Raw genomic sequence first — 17689 nt, 5'->3', positions numbered from 1 at the left:
AACTTTAACTTCTAGCAAAACGTGAATCTTGCAAGCGTATTACCCACTCTAATCCTTCACACTATTGCCTATCGTATACAGGACATAGCTATCTATATTAAAGTATTTATAAATGTAAAAAATTGTTATAATTTCACTTAAAGAGTCCTGTATTTTAAAGAAAATAAGAGAAGAATTAATATATAAAGATGTGTCTATAATCTCTTTTTTTCTGTATATGCAAATTATCATCTGGTGTCATTTTACTTCAACATGGAAGTATTTCCTTTTGCATTTCTTGAATACAGACATATTAGCAGTGGATCCTCTCATTTTTGTATTCATTTAAAAATGTCTTTGAACTTTAATTCTGAAGAATAGTTTTAGATAGTCTTCTTGGAAGACAGATATTTTTCCTTAACAATTTGAATGTTATTCTAGTACTTTATAGCTTCAATTGTTCTAATGAGAAAATAACTGTTAATCATATCTTTGCTCTTCTTTATGTAATGTATTTCTTCGTTGTATTCAAGATTTTTCTGATTAGCTTGTAATAGTGTGATTATGATGTGCCTAGATGCAGTTTTCTTTTGTTCATTATATTTGGGGTTCACTGAACTTCTTGTATCAGTGAGTTAATGTCTTTCACCTAAGTTGGGAAGTTTTTTTAATCATTCTTTTTTCAAAAATTTGGCTACCTCTTTATCTGCTCCGTGTTTGACACAAGTTACTCTTATGAGTTATCAAAGCTGTTTCTGACACAATAGTTTGAATCTTGGTTGAATGGTTGGGAGTAAAATGGGAAAGTATGGCTGAAATGCCACAATTTTCTAAAGAAACTTAGTTCCTTAAATATATGCACACACAATACAACGTAGACTTAGAGTGGAAAATATTAATTTTTCCTCTCCTTTTTTCCTGTTTTTACTAAATTTTTTTATAGGTGCATTTCCTCCATCTGCTATTTTTGCACGAAAAGACTTGCTACAACGATCTACCCATATTGCTACCAAGACTTTCCAAGCTTTTCGAATATTTGTAAATAATGAGCTCAATGAACTTTACATAGGATTGAAGACAGCTCAGAAGTTTCTGAGACCTGGTGGTCGCCTTGTTGCCCTCTCCTTCCATTCACTAGAGGATCGCATTGTCAAACGATTCTTGCTTGGGATAAGCATGACAGAAAGGTTTAACCTAAGTGCCAGACAGAAGGTGATACAAGCATCACAATTACGTTCAAGTTATGAAAACAAGGAAGGAGACTCTATAAGCAGAGCCCCTTTAATGTGGGAATTGATACACAAGAAAGTACTTACTCCAGAAGATCAGGATGTACAGGATAACCCCAGAGCACGCTCAGCTAAGCTTAGAGCAGCCATCAAATTATGATAAAGTTTTCATCATGTGGCCCTTCAAGTTTTCCCTCAGAGTTTCTCTTCTTTTATTGGATATTCCTGAATAACTTAATATAAGGAAGTATGGGATCTATAGAGAAACATGTACTATATATGTGTGGAAATTGAGGGTATTTACCATTTTTTGTCTTAGAAAGAAAATCTCAGAAATACTAGCATGACACAGAAGGTTCAACTCAAGGAGAAGCAGCATCCCAAAACTCGAAAAATGTCTCTATCTGAGCATTATATTTGACTTTTGAAATGTAGTCCTTTCCCTAATCATGGAAAATTTTTAAAAAGAAGAATACTATGTGTATTTATTTAAGTATGAACACTCAAACTGTCAGAAGATAGAGATTATAATTGTATCTGTATTTTCTAAGTTCTGAATTTAGATATTCAGATTTGCAACAAACTTTCTATGGGTCAAGTAATAAATAATAAGTAAAGATCATCAAAGAAATTTTCATTTCTATTTAGGAATAATTAGTAAGTACCATAGTCTTCTCAAATACAGGTATTATGTAAATTTTAAATTTTCAAGTATTATTTTTAAAATGCATCATACTGAGAAATGTCACTTTTGAAATTACAGAGTTCATTGTTTTAAAGGAATTTTGCAATATGATATGTACTATATTTTTATATAGTATAAAGTAAAAATGCAAAATTGTTCAAGAGCCCTCATAGAGAATGTTTCATAAAACTAATATTTAAAGTCAATTATATTTTAATAATATCCCAGAATGTCTTTGACAAATAATAAAATCTGTCATCATTTGAATCTGGCATTTTTTAATTGAGCTATTCAAAATAATTCAACCAAGTCTATGCAATAAAATATAGGGCATATTAAAGATATTAAAATGAATGTGCCCTTTGCCTGGGTGGCTCATTTGGTTAAGTGTCTGACTTCAGCTCAGGTCATGATCTCACGTTTTGTGATTTCGAGGCTGGAAGCGGGCTCTGTGCTGACGGCTCGGAGCCTGGAGCCTGCTTCGGATTCTGTCTCCCTCTTTCTCTGCCCTTCCCCCTCTCACACTCTGTCCCTCTCTCTCAAGAATGAATAGACATTAAAAAAAAAAGTTTAAAAGGAATGTGCCCTTTAATGTTTTTATTTACCCAACAGTACTGTAATAGTAAGATGATTTTTCAGGAGACGTTCACTTGGTAGAGGATTCTTAATGACATTGATTCATAATTCACGTGTAAACTTTTTATATATAAATAAACATTTCTATTTTTTTTTTAATTATTCAGCAAGCACTGAACTAGGCAGAGAAATAAAGGTGAGTAAAATATGTCACAGTATCTGGCCTGTAGAGTTTAGAGTCTAGTGGAGAAGAGTGATGGTAGTTAAATAATCACAAAAGTCAATGTAAAATTAACACAGTGGTAAAAGCTACAAAGAAGCAACACAGGGATAAGAACATCTAGTAGGGATTTCATTTACTGAAGGAAACCAGGCCTGACAACGTGATGCTTGAATTATGACTTGAAGGATGAATGAGAGATATAGTCAAAGGGTACATTGGCATGTTGAATAAAGGTGTATAGAAATGATTGCTTTCTTAAGTAGTTCCTGATATCATATTTATACTACTAATATGCTTAGTAAACTATTCAAATACAGGGAAAATTCATTCTCTCCACTATGATGACATTCTGAATTGGTGAGTACAAGTGAATAAAATATTAACATAACTATGGGCAAAAGATAAGAATTAAATACTTTAATTCTCCTTAGATTTACTTTATCTACCTCTGTGATATTTAACTTTAGTACTCAAGCTTGTGCGCCACTTTTACTTTATTTTTTTAAATTTTATTTATTTATTTTGAGAGAGAGAGAGAGCACAGTGGGGTAGGAGCAGAGAGAAGGAAAGACAGATTTCCAAGAAGGCTCTGTGCCATCAGCACAAATTCCGATGCAGGACTTGAACTCATGAACTGTGAGATCATGACCTGAGCCAAGATCAAGAGTTGGATGCTTAACTGATTAGCTCACCCAGGTGCCCCACAGCTTTTACTGTATAGGCTGTATTCAAGTATGAGCAATTCTGCAGTGAAAGTAATTTCTAGTTATGCAGAATTAGAAAATATTCTAGGAAGCAGTGTCCTCAATTTAGAAAGAAATGAATGCACCCAGGTTAATCTGCTAATCTTTTCTGAAAAAAAATGTTTTGCATGTAAGTCATATTTGTGAATGAGAAAATTCCAAAAGGTGAATTCCTGTATGAGTATCTGATTGGAAAATAGGAGATCACACTCATATATAACAATGATTCACTTATTCATCAGTCATTTTTGGATCCTGTATAGTATGGGAATTTTTTCTTTAACATTGAATGGCAAGTGACTGCACTGGATTGAATAGTGTTTCCGCTCCAAAATTCATGTCCTTCTCAGAACATCAGAATATGACCTTATTTGGCACTGTGGTCACTACAGATGTAAGTACTTAAGCTGAGGTCATACTGGAGCAGAGCAGGCCCTTAATCCAATATGTATGGTATCCTTCTAAGAAGAGAAGAAAGACAGAGCCACAGGGAAGAATGTCAATGAAGATAAAAGCAGAGATCAGAATGATACATCTACAAGCCAAAGGACACCAAGGATTGCTGGCAACCATTAGTACCTAAGAGAAGCATGGACGAGATTCTCCCTCAGTCTGAAGTGGGAGTCAACAATTTTGCTGACACCTTTATTTCAGACCTTCAGACTCCAGAACCACGAGACAATATGTTTCTGTTGTTCAGAGCCACCTCATGTGTGGTAATTTGTTACAGCAGCCCTGGGAAGCTAATACCGTGATAGAAAAAAATCTTGAATATTCATGAAAGAAATCCTTTCTTCGATAAATACCAAATTAGTTTCAAATGTTGTAGTGTAAAAATATATATTATTTTCTGTAACTAGGCTGTTTGCCACAATCATTCTTGCCTGGTTCTTAGTCTTTGCTGTAGGATGTATAATAAAATGCATGAATGAGTTTATGCTGGAAAATGTTTTTGTGAAATTCAAACAGTACATACAGAAAATAAACACTGGTCTTAAAAATGAATGTGTATTTCTTTTCTAATCAAATATAATGAATATAAAACAAGTGTCTTACGTTTCTGAATCTCTTCTTGACTGCTTTCTACTAATCATTTTAATACAGCATCAATACCACTGTGTAGTACATCAGTTCTTAAGAGGTTTTAGTTCGTTGCTTATTAAGAAATTAAATTTAATAACAGCACACAATTTTTAGTTGATATCTCTATTTTGTATATTCATTTTGTTTTAAGTACTGTATATTAGTTATTATATAATCTTCTCTTTGTAGTTTCTAGAGTCATTTGAGAGACATGAATCATTTGAGAGACATCTTTTCTATTTCATGTAATATATGATACATGATTTGTGCTTATGTCATTTTTATTGAAGTATTTATGTTACAACCAATAGTTCATGAGAGAATCCAATACGCCTAAGTAGGTTTTTTATATCTCTTAAAATTCACTTGTGAGCATTTGAAAATCGTATTTTCTTTAGTCTATGCAGAGTAATAAATGTTCAGAGGCTTATAAAATTCTTTTTTCTGATTTTTGTTTTTAAATAAGCAGAAATAATGATGTATCTACACTGCAGACTTCTAAAAATAAAGCAATTTTAATTTCATTTTAAATCTCTCATTCAAAAAGTAAGAGATAATTCTTAATGGAAAATTCAAAATGTACATATAAATGTACAAATAAAAAATCTGTATCAGCACTTTTATTCCGTTAAAATGTATATGTATATTTCTTACATAGTATGTATTAAAAGCTGACTATTTGCGGGCACCCTGCTGGCTCATTTGGAAGAGCATGCAGCTCTTGATTGTTGATCTTGGGGTTGTGAGTTTGAGCCTCACATTGGGTGCAGAGATTACTTAAATAAATAATTTTTTTAAGCTATTTAGGAAGAAATCAAAACAATTCTCACTTTTTTATAGTTTTATTTTACACTGTATTATCCATTAAATTAATAAATTTAAGGTGATATTTCTTTTATTTTTTTTAATTGAAGTATAGTTAACATAAATGTTATATTAATTTCAGGTTTACCACATAGTGATTCAGCAATTCTATACATTATGCTTGCTCACCACAGTAAGTATAGTTACTATCTGTCACCTTACAACACTATTGTAATATTATGGACTGTATTTCCTACACTATACTTTTCATTCCTGTGATTTACTTATTTTATAACTTTAAGTCTGTACCTCTTAATTCCCTTTACCTTAATTGCCTACCCTCTGGAAGTCACCTAATTTGTTGTCTGTATTTATGATTCTGTTTCTGCGTTTGTTGTTGTTGCTTTGGTTGTTCTTTGGTTGGTTTTTGGATTCCACATAAAAGCGAAATTATATGTTATTTCTCTTTGTCTGGCTTATTTCACTTAGAATAATACCCTCTAATTCCAACCATATTTTCAGAAATGGCAACATTTCACTTATTCATGGCTGAGTAATATTCCATTGTATGTATATATCATATCTTCTTTATCCATTTATGTATTGATGGACACTTTGGTTGCTTCCATAACCTGGCTATTGTGTATAATGCTGCTATAAACATAGGTGTGCATATATATCATCTTGAGTTAGTCTTTTCATTTTGAGGGGGTAAATACCCAGTCGTGGAATTACTGGGTTGTGTGGCATTTCTATTTTAATTTTTTGAAGAAACTCCATACTATTTACCATAGTGTTTATACCAATTTACGTTCCCACCAGCTGTTCATGGGTGTTTTTTTTTTTTCTCCACATCCTTACCAACAGTTATTTCTTGTCTTTTTGATACTAGACATTCTGACAGGTATAAGTTGATAGCTCATGGTGATTTTGATTTGCATTTCCCTAATGATTAGTGATGCGGAGCATTTTTTCTTGTGTCTATTGGCTACCCATATATCTTCTTTGGACAAAGGTGTATTCAGGTCCTCTGTCCCCTTCTTAATTGGATTGCTTGTTTTGGTGTTAAATTGTGTAAGTTCTTTATATATTTTAGATATTAGTCCCTTATCAGATATTCTTTTTTATTTTATTCTTTCAAAACTTTTAATTTTAGATTTATTTAGGGCCATTTTCAAATGTGTATAGAATATTTACTTTAACAGATGACAAGACAGCTCCCTATCAGACCCTGGCCTAAAGGAATTTGCTTTACTTATAGAGCAAGAGGATAACATTAAACATGGAAGCTTTTGACTTGGTCTTGTTTTTAAGCTCTTTCCCTTTCCTGTTTCTGTTCACATTGGTATGTGAATTTCTTATACCAACTGTGGTGGCATTATGTTTCATATTTACTGTAAAGAAATATTAGACAATATTAGCATGTACTCTCACAAACTAAGCTCTACATATTAGGATATCTGTAATGACTAAAAATTAACTAAAAATTGCTTATGTTCAAAATTGTATAATTTTAATTGAGCTACTTTTCTACTGAGTTTTTGTGATTGCTGCCTTAATCTAGTAGATTTGTGTGTGTGTGTGTGTGTGTGTGTGTGTGTGTGTAAGCAACATTCTTTAATAGAAAGAGGTAAGCAATAAAGAATAGAAGGGAATTTTGTGAAGTGCTTCATAAATATAAATTTAGTGATAGAAATCTTGATCAGAGATATATTTTTCTCAGAACCACAATGCCATATGTTCGATGTTGAATGAAGCATGATTTATAAAAATCAGCATCATATTCTAAAGAGGCTGGATTGTATAACAAGCATAACTATTTTTATATTATTTTCTCAAATTTCATCTGTTTATAGCTACTATTTCCAGCTAATGTTTGGTAACACACAGCATGATCTGCGGGAATACTAAGAGAAAGTTTAAATATATATAAATTATTTTTTATAAGTCTAGTTACAGCATAGATTTCCCAAAGCATTAAAAAGTTCAATAGAATTAATTACTTAAGATGCAGTGGTGATAGTCATAATGCCTGTTATTTAGATGGACCTTAAAAATTCTTCATAGACTTTTGTCCACCTCATTCTTTTCTTATATATTCTACCAAAATTGTTGGACAATAAAATAAAGAATAAAATTTAATACTCTGATATGCACAGTAGAAGTTTGCCTCTTTGGTAATGTCACATCTCCTTAAACAGTTCTTTACCTTAAATATTGAACAAGTTTTCTACATTAGCATATGTCCTATTAAAATTTTTTTTCGATGTTTATTTATTTTTGAGAGACAGAGTGTGAGCAGAGGAGGGACAGAGAAAGAGGGAGACACAGAATCAGAAGCAGGCTCCAGGTTCTGAGCTGTCAGCACAGAGCCCGACATGGGGCTTGAACTCACGAACCATGAGATCATGACCTGAGCTGAAGTCTGACGCTTAACTGACTGAGCAACCCAGGTGCCCCTTAGTACATGCCTTATTAAATATATCATTGCCCAGGCACTAAAAAACAAAGGTGAAATCAAATGACAGGACATTTTCCATTTCTCATTCTTGAATAATTGCATCTATCCATTAAAATCCATCCTTATACTTTGGGCAATATACTTGTCTGCCTTGCACAGGGTTAGAATTTGTTATGATAAACAATCAAATATTCTGATTTCTTATTCTTTCACAAGGAAAAATATTATCATCCAACTCATAATTATAAGTGCTAGACTGGGGAGGAAGCTGTATAGCATTGTAAGTAACACTATTGGCTTTGGATTCAGAAAAACAAGTTTGAATTCAAGGTCTGCATATATTAGCTGAATATACAAACTTGGGCATGCTCTTTAATCTCCTGAATCCTCATTTATTTCACTTTAAGATGAGGATAATATTGGTACTTTCTCATCAGTTGCTATGAGTCAAATAGAAAACACTCAATAAATATTTATGAATTAACTGAAAGTTATAATTACCAAAATGTAACTCACATTTCTGGACATCATGATTAAGGATGTGTGTGCTTTATTCTTGGTAATTTTAAGTTCAGTATCTACATTACTAGCAGCAATTGACTGGGTTATAGTCAGTTTTATTATTTGGAAGCTTTATCCCCATTTATTATTTATGTAATGCCCCCAATGTTTGCAACACATTGACAGGGCCTATAAAACACAGTCATTTTTCATGTGGAGTTTCCATTTATAAGAAAACAAAATAAGAAAAAAGAACTAGTTGCTAAGGTTATTTGACATTCATTTAGGTTGGAGAAAGTATTTGTCCTCCTACACTTACATATCAGTAAGTAGCCGACCTACATGGTCCTTATATTAAGATTTTTCAGAATACATTTTGAGGGAGGTAAAGGAAATGAGTACTTTGTGAAGTAAGAAAAGATTGCTTTGGGAGTATTAAAAAAGTTTCCTACTTCTTCACACTAAAGGCAATGAAAGGATACCAAAGGGCTCCAAAGCCAATGAGAAGGACTAAATATGTGTGTTGCAGATATTAAAGGGAAAATAGTCAGTGAAAGGTAAGAGAACTATTTACACTTAGAATGAGTTGATGACCTTTTTTACAACACCATAGAAATAGATACTACAGAACTGAATCCATGTAATTCCCACATCTTTATCTTCATCTCAGTATTTAGAAATCTTGTCCTTTATCTCTATTTTGTACTCCTATATCTCAGTGGAGAGATTAGCCTTGCTCCTTTTCTTTTTATTTTCTCTGGGATTTAGTTCAATTAATTTTGCTTGTCCCTCCAAGCTTTAATCTGTTCTCTGCTGCCAAACATACTCAAAAGGGCCTAGGTGAAAAGCAAACAAGGACTAAAATCTCTCCTTGACTCTGTCTTCCTTTGGTTCCTTACCAAAATACCACACCCATCATTCTGTTTTCTTTCATAACTTGACTTCTTAAAGTGTACACTACCTCCGACTCCTCTCCTGTCTTTTATTTATCCAATCTAGTACACTATCTATAGAAACTGTTCTCTTAATGATTAATGGTGACCTTAATTTTTTAATGGAACATTTCACAAATGTGCCTGTCATCCTTGCACAGGGGCCATGGTACTCTTGTTGGTGTCATTTGAATTTTAGTGAATGTGCTGCTAGAGTAAGCACAATGGTCACCTCTTAATTACAAGACCCAATAGCCTAATCTTCCTCTTGCGGTACCTTATGTCTGCAGTGTTTTGCACTGGTCTATCCTTCCATAAAAACCTGTTCTCTGTTGCATTCTCCAAAATCACCCCTTCTGTAGTTTTATTTCTCTCACACTCTAATTCCTTCACCAGATTTTCTTCCTTTGTCCAATCTAGCCAGACCATGTCTCACGTGATTTGTTCTCATGGTGCAGGTATACCAAGTGAAGAACTACATTTAGTGAAGGCACTGCTATGAAATCACTCCATGATCATCTGTGAAGCAGATGAAAGATGGGTATGTTGCCAAGATAACAAGCAGTGGAAGGAACAGAGAATGGAGTCTTCCTGGATGCTAAAATTGACATCAAATTAAAGTATATACTAATCAGGACTTCAGCTTTGGTAATGGCAGACAATACTTGGACCAAATATCCCAGTAAGAACAAATAGAAAATCTAGAAAAAAAATGTGTTTTTTTTTAATGTCTATTTGAAAACCTAAAAAGCTAATAAGGCAGTGAAGAATATCTGGGAGAAGAAGGAAACCCTAGCATTTGTAACTGCCAATTGCCAATTAATTCCAGGGAAGGCAAGTGAGAAAGAAAACCAAACTTTTGACAATCTTTTATGGAGTAGAGGTGAACTGGAAGTCAATTGGACCTTGAAAGAACTGAAACTCAGTTTCAAATCATCTTAGTCCTTGAAATTGGACTAAACTGATCCTAGATGCTAGAGTCCCTACCTGTTTGACCAAAGCAATTTTAAATACTCTTTGGGAGTGGGGAGGGCAGGGTGCAGAATTCTTGCACACAATTTCTGTTATGTTTCATATTTATTGTCTATTACTGAATCAGAAAAATAACCAGTCATGAAGAGACAAGACAATTTTTAAAAGAAGGAGAAGAATATAGATAATTTAAAAATACTCATAGGGTATGTAGACAAATGCTATAAATATGTTCAAGGAAATAGAACTAAAAACTATAGAGAATAAAGCAACTGAAAATATACAACTGAAAGATGTAGTAATCAAACTTAAGAACTTAGTGGATTAATTAAAGAGCAAATTGTACCCAGCTAAAGATAAATCATGAACTGGAAGATATTTCAAAGGGAAATACTCAGAATAATGCATGGAGAGACAAAAGATAAGGAACACAAAAATATGAGTAACTTAGCAGTTACAATAAGAGGTCTAATTCATGTGTGATTGGAATCTTGAGAAAAGAAGAAGAAGAGAAAATGGCTGAGAATTTTCCAGAATTTTCTCATTTGAAGAGAAAATGACTGAGAATGTTCCAAAGCTAATGAAATACATCAAGCTACAAATTCAAGAAGGCTCAAAACTTTCTAGAAACAGCATCTAAAACGTACCAGAAATCAAAATCAAAGGCAACAGGCATTCTCTAGGAATATGGCTCACATGAGCTATTCTTAGGGAAAGGTAACTATTGATGATGAAATAAAGCAAACCAAGATAAGAAAAACAAAAAAAAACCAGTAAGGGAGAAGTTTGGTAAAGGGTACCATGATAAGCTCGGAATCCATGTAATACAGAACTAAGAGTAAATAACTATGGGAATTATGGCTACAGAACCGAATACAAGCATAAGTCTTGAAAATTAACAGAACTCACCAAAATTATAAGGTTAAGAAGTCAAGATACAGGGAAGTATAGTGCACCAATTTCCTTATTTTTAGAGCAAGGACTCAATACTGTGAAAATTTGAAACATAGTTTCTTTTAAAAATATTCCAACCTTTTTGTACATTAATTTGTACATTTTTGTACATTACATATTTTGTACATTACATAATTGTAACTTGTTTCTGTAAAAAAACAAGGGTTTTTTAATAGTTAAAAAAATAGAGATTCAGCAGTTCTTCACTCTCTAATTTCTTTCCAGTTAAATTCAAGTAAAATTAAATGTTCTGTTTTTATTTTAAAAATAAGATACATCATGATGGGTCCCTTTTGCAAAAACAAAACAAAACAAACACACACACAAAAAAACATTGCTGATCTATTTACTCTTCTTAGTGATATATTGAAGATATTCTTTGTTAATGATGTTAAATTCTAGGTGGAGGAATGTGGGGTGTTTATTCATTCTGTGTTAAACATAGCACAGTGTAACTATTTATAATGAGCACTTACATGCTTTATAAAAACAATCTCATTGTTAGTATTATTATTTTTAAAGAGCACAGGTTTTGGAATCTGACAGACTTTTGTATAAATCTGGGCTGAGACACCAAGTAGCAGTGTAGCCTTAGAAAATTTACTTAATCATTGGACCTCAGTTTTCTCATCTGAAAAATGAGGATGTTAATACCTATTTTATAAGGTGATTGTATTAAACATAAATATGTATATACAACACTTTATCAGTTTATGGCCAAAGCAATCAACATTTATCTTTTTATTTTCATTTATTGAGTTCTGGCTATTTTGCTAGTTTGTCATATAAGCTACAACAAACCAATTCATCTCTTTGCTTGCTTACCTGTAAAACGACAGAATTTGTATCAGACATTCCATTGTACCCTCCACCTCTTCTAGAGCTGACTCTCATCTACATGACTTCTTTGCAATCTGTCGTGTTATTCCATGACTGCTTCCCCTCCCCAAATCTCTTGCTCCACTCTTGTCACAATAATTGATTGGTCCAGGGGAGGATTCTGATGCAAACTAGATTAATCCTGACTACAAGTGATTGACCTAATCTAGACCAATAATGCATTCTTTTCTTAAAATTGTTTGATTTAATGTAAAAAAAGAAATCTTTTGATCCCTCCTCCATATCTGAAAGATGTAAAACTGAAGAACTCTTAGGAGTGCACATTCCCACCATGTAAAAAAAGAGTGACTGTGACTTGCAGAGACAATAGATAGGAGTTGGAGAGCTACTCCTGGGAGCATTCTCACTCCAGATCTCAGTTTTTCTGGAAACCCATCTGTATCCATGCCTTTTCCATGATTTTGCTGTGTAGCTCATTCTTGGACTCTATAAGCCACTATATTCCTTCCTTCCTCCTATCACTTTTTTTTTTTTTTTAAAGACAATCACTTCAGGTTGAATTTCTGTTATTTACGATTACACCAGTATAGGTTTGGAATAGATGATGCTTAAGAATTATTTTACCTGAATGTTTATTAATTCCTTAAAATGTGTTCTTTAGCTTTCCTAATTTACTGAATCACTTAAATGTGATCTTCATATTAATGAACACTTACGAAATTATTTTACATGCACAATTGTACAATACATATCCAGGTTCTAAGCAATAAAATAAGTTCCTCAAACTTACCTAACTAGATATCACATGGCTTTGTCATTAGTCTTTCTAAATTTGAATATGTCCATCTGAAAGAGACTGTCCAACCATGGAACTTTCATTTAAGTGATAACAAACATCTTACATTCCTGCACAGTCCTGATATGGTAAGGGAAAAAATGACTATGTCCTCTTTCCAAATTTACATATATTCTTTATGATTCTGCTTTTCTCTTTTTAATGGCACCATATCTACTTCTTTATCCATAAATTTATTTTCACACAGAAACCCTTTGATGATGAAGAATAAAACCATGTTTTAAAGCCAGCCAGATGGTTTTCCCATTTCCTGTTGTGTACATACATATATATTTTTCATGATGGGGAGGGGTCACAGAGAAGACAAAAAGCAAAACCTATAGTGAACGCTGAACCTATCTAGCTATCCTAGAATCTATCATTGTTCCTTTGAAGAAATTCAACATTTGCCTTACAACCAGAGAATAAACATCAGCTGCTAGAGAAAGCTATTGAATTTCAAAATCCCTTTGAAATGTCACATTAACCTGTTTAACTTTCAGTCAGTTCTTTAAAATATCAAACATTTCCTGATGACTCCCAGATCTAAGACTGCTTATATTTCTCTAACTTAAAAGCTTGTTTCCTTCACTTGCAAACAAACTGTGGTGAATGAATCAGCACTATTTGGGCCTGGGAAAAGTGTATCGCAGCCACAATCTGTGTGCAGTCTGTCTACAGGTTAGCTCAATTTTGGATGTTGAATGAGATCAAATGCTGAATCTCGTTGATTTGGCTAAAACTACACAGCTCTAGCCTTTTATTTAGCCTTCCATTAAGTTTTAATCTTTAAAGCTGTATTTGTTTCATAAATCATCTTTTATTCTCAGATGTGTAGAAGTCAGGCAACAACCATTAACTTATTTTACTCAACAACATCTACTGAGCATCCACTTGTTAGGTGCTGAGGGCAAAAGAGTGAAAAGAAAAGTTGTGCCTGTTGTTCATGAAGAGCCACATTATAAATTGAGACACAGATATGCAAATTATGAGAAGTTGGAATATAATGGGTTAAATTCTGTAATAGAGGTTAAACTATTGAGAACACAAAGTGAATGATGAGAGAAACTATTGAGAACACAATAAGTGAATGATGTTTTCTTCTTTCAAGCAGAGCTGGATTTATAACTTAACCTTTAAGTGTAAGAGCTACAGGAATTTTGTGCTGAATCATCAGTAGTGTCCTGGGACATAATCAACACCAGGTGTCTTTCCTTTTAATGCCATTGATAGCCTTCCCATCTTATACTTATTGCTGGTGATTCTTGTTCACTGAGCTCCATGCACTTTCATTTTCATGATGTGTGTATACACATGTTCACATTATTAAGAAGGCTACTAGTCATAGACATGGATGACTACCTTACAATAATTGTGAAGTATCCTATCTAAATGAGCCATTTCATTCTAGAGTTTCATTCATTTGAGTTTTTCATATGAGTTCATATGAGTTTTAGGTGTACAGCATAGTGGATGATTCAATAACTCTATGCTATGCTCATCACAAGTGTATCTGTCTTCTGTCACCATACAACACTATTACTATATTCTTGACTATGTTATCTATACTATACCTTTCATCCCCATGACTTATTCATTCCATAACTGGAATCCTGTACCTCCCACTCCCTTTTACCCATTTTGTCCATCTCCTCACCCCCCTCTCCCCTGGCAACCACAAGTTTGTTCTCTGTATATATGAGTCTATTTCTGCTTTTTGTTTGTTCATTTGTCTTGTTTTTAAGATTCAGTATATAAGTGAAATTATATGGTATTTGTCTTCTCCACCTGGCTTATTTCACTTGTCATCATATCTTTTAGTTCCACCCATGTTGTTGCAAATGGCAGGATCTCATTCTTTTTTATGGCTGATTGATATTCCATTGTGTATAATGTACCACATCTTCTTTATTGATGGACAATTGAGTTACTTCCTTATCTGGGCTATTGTAAATGCTGCATTAAACATAGGAATGCATATATCTTTTTTGAATTAGTGTTTTCATTTTCTTTGGATACATACCCAGTAGTGGATTACTGGATCATATGGTAATCTATTTTTAATTTTTTAAGAAACCTTCAAACTGGTTTTCACAGTGGCTGCACCAATTTACATTCCCACCAATAGTGCACAAGTGTTCCTTATTCTCCACATCCTTGCCAACACGTGTGTGTGTGTGTGTGTGTGTGTGTGTGTGTGTGTGTTATTCTAGCCATTCTGACAGTGATATTTAATTGTGGTTTTGATTTGCATTTCCCTGATGATGAGTGATGTTGAACATCTTTTCATGTGGCTGGTAGCCATCTGTATGTCTTCCTTGGGAAAATGTCTATTCAAAATATCTAAGAATAAACTTAACCAAGGAGGTGAAAGACTTGTACCTATATCATGAAAACTATAAAACATTGATGAACGAAAATGAAGACAATACAAGCAAATGTAAAGATATTCCATGATCATGGATTGGAAGAACCAATATTGTTAAAATGTCCATAGTACCCAAAGCAATCTATAGATTCAGTGCAATCCCTATCAATCTACCAATAGTATTTTTCACACAACTAGGACAAGTAATCCTAAAATGTTTATGGAACCCCAAAAGATCCTGCAATCTTAAGAAAGAAGAACAAAGTGGAAGTGTCACAATCTTAGATATCAAACTAAAGTACAAAGCTACTATAATCAAAACAGTATGGTACTGGCACAAAAACAGACACACAGATCAATGGAACAGAATAGAAAGCCAAAATAAATCCATGCTTTTATGGTCAATTAATCTATAACAAAGAATTATAAGACAGGAAAAACCAGACCACTGTCTTATACCATGCATAAAAAATAAACTCAACATGGAATAAGACCTAAATGTGAGACATGAAACTCCTAGAAGAGAACATAAGTAATCTCTTTGACATTGGCCTTAACAACATTGTTCTATATATATGTCCTCAGGTAAGGGGAACAAAAGCAAAAATAAACTATTGGGATTACACCAAAATAAAAAACTTTTGCACAGTGAAAGAAATCGTTAACAAAATGAAAAGGCAGCCTACTGAATGGGAAAAGATATTTGCAAACGATACACCTGGTAAGGCATTAATATACAAAATATATAAAGAATTCATACAACTTAATGCAAAAATAAATAATTCTGTTGAAAAGTAGAATTAGGATCCTTAATATTTTTGAAGCCATGGCCTCCTATGAGAATCTTCTTAAAATTACAGCCTCTTTATTTTTATTTATTATTTATTTTTAATGTTTATTTATTTTTGAGAGAGAGAGAGTACAAGCGGGAGAGGGGCAGAGAGAGAGGGAGACAGAATGTGAAGCAGGCTCCAGGCTCTGAGATGTCAGCACAGAGCCCTGTGTGGGGTTCAAACTCCCAAACCGTGAGATCATGCTCTGAGCTGAAGTCGTATGCTTAACACTTAACCGACTGAGCCACCCAGGCACCCCAGAGTCTCTTTAAATAAACAGGTGCACACAGACTAATTTTGTGTAACATTGAGTGGTTATAAAGCCCTCATGTCTATGATGGGCTCAAGTTCAGTAACTCTAGCACTAGAAAAACATCTCAGTTCATCGCATTTCCAAATCTGACCCTGTGAAACATCTAAGGATCAAGGCTGACAATTTCTACCATTCAGGTTCACCTGGTCCCTTCAGTCCTAGATACTTCAAGCTCCATACGTTGTTTTCGAGGATCCCAATCTTGGTATCACCCACTTGGGCAGTGTCCCAAGGCTAATCTGAGCTCCTGTAACAGTTTTGACTGGGCACAATGAATAGAAGAGATAAAATTATTTCCAAAAACCTGAGTAGATCAAATCCTCCAGATGAGTGCTGTCTAATGGAAATACAATGCAAGCCACCAAATCAAGCCACACTGTAATTTTTAATTTTGAGAAGTCACACTGAGAAAAGTAAAATGAAACAGTTCAAATCAATTTTAATAGCATAATCTATTTAAATGAATGCATCCAATATATTCCAACATGTAATCAATATACAAAAGTAACAAGATATCTTATATTCCTTCTTTTGTACTAAGTCTTTGAAATCTGGTATGTATTTTACCCTTAGAGCACATCTCAGTTTGGACTAGCTACATTTCAATAACTCAGTAGCTACGAGTGTGTAGTGGCTTTCATACTGGACAGGAAGGTATTAAGCCTAGAATAAATGTCAATCTTTCTGTATACCTGGCTTTGTTATAGCAGTGATCAGTTTTTTTACCTTTTTAAGAATACTTTCTCCCATAACTATCTGGGAAGAAACGAACAGTTTATTTTCTTCTAATGTACTGCATCTCACGTGGGAAGAGATGCAAGCCATGCCCCCTGAAACCATGTTGTGCAGTGGCCCTGATCGGGAGGAAGCTGCATCTTGTCAATCCTGTTCTCTAAAGGGCCAATGCATTTGGTACGACTTACAAAACAGCTTTAAAAATAAAATAACCAAAACAGATCTTTGTAGCCACATCCAAAATCAAACTAATTCATACTAGCAACCTCTCTAAAAATTGCTTCAGGCTGACTACACCAGGGTTGATCAGCATTAAAAGACGAGTTTATACTGTAGGTAAATTGATGCATTCCTGGCCAGGAAACAACCACAGCATATATTAAGCCAGGAATGATGGTTATAGAGAAAGATATTTAAAGCAAATCATTATTTAAAAAAAAAAAAAGAGGGAGTGGAAATCTTCCTTCCTCAACCTCTTCACCGCTCATAAAATATTGCTATCTTATTCAGGTACTATAGGACATTTAACTGAATAATCTTGAAGACCAAATGTCAAAATTATAGCTCATATATAAGCTAGAGTATGCATATACATATAGTATATATGTAGCTGTTTTACAGAC

At 33.6% G+C, this 17689-nt stretch overlaps 1 protein-coding gene and 1 non-coding gene across 10 annotated transcripts in view; one reads left to right on the top strand and one right to left on the bottom strand.

Moving 5' to 3' along the window:
* The window catches only part of METTL15 (methyltransferase like 15), a 215244-nt gene that overhangs the window by 186973 nt on the left and 10582 nt on the right, over positions 1-17689 (top strand). For 7 of the 9 annotated variants that reach the window (XM_015066894.3, XM_053203354.1, XM_027072953.2 and 4 more), the window contains one exon: positions 923-5411. The exons of 1 other annotated variant lie outside the window; for it this stretch is intronic. In XM_015066894.3, coding sequence (XP_014922380.1) covers positions 923-1368 — 446 coding nt within the window. In that variant the 3' untranslated portion in view covers positions 1369-5411. Of the gene's footprint in view, positions 1-922; positions 5412-5464; positions 17527-17689 lie in introns of those variants that run through there. One more of the 9 variants, XM_053203356.1, reaches the window with a different exon arrangement.
* On the bottom strand, positions 9333-9439 carry LOC113603522 (U6 spliceosomal RNA). Its single transcript, XR_003425120.1, has one exon. It is a non-coding gene; the product is annotated as a U6 spliceosomal RNA (small nuclear RNA).

The sequence above is a fragment of the Acinonyx jubatus genome, chromosome D1 (genome assembly GCF_027475565.1).
Source record: "Acinonyx jubatus isolate Ajub_Pintada_27869175 chromosome D1, VMU_Ajub_asm_v1.0, whole genome shotgun sequence".
Classification (NCBI taxonomy): Eukaryota; Metazoa; Chordata; class Mammalia; order Carnivora; family Felidae; genus Acinonyx; species Acinonyx jubatus.
This window is presented reverse-complemented; position numbering and strand designations above follow the sequence as displayed.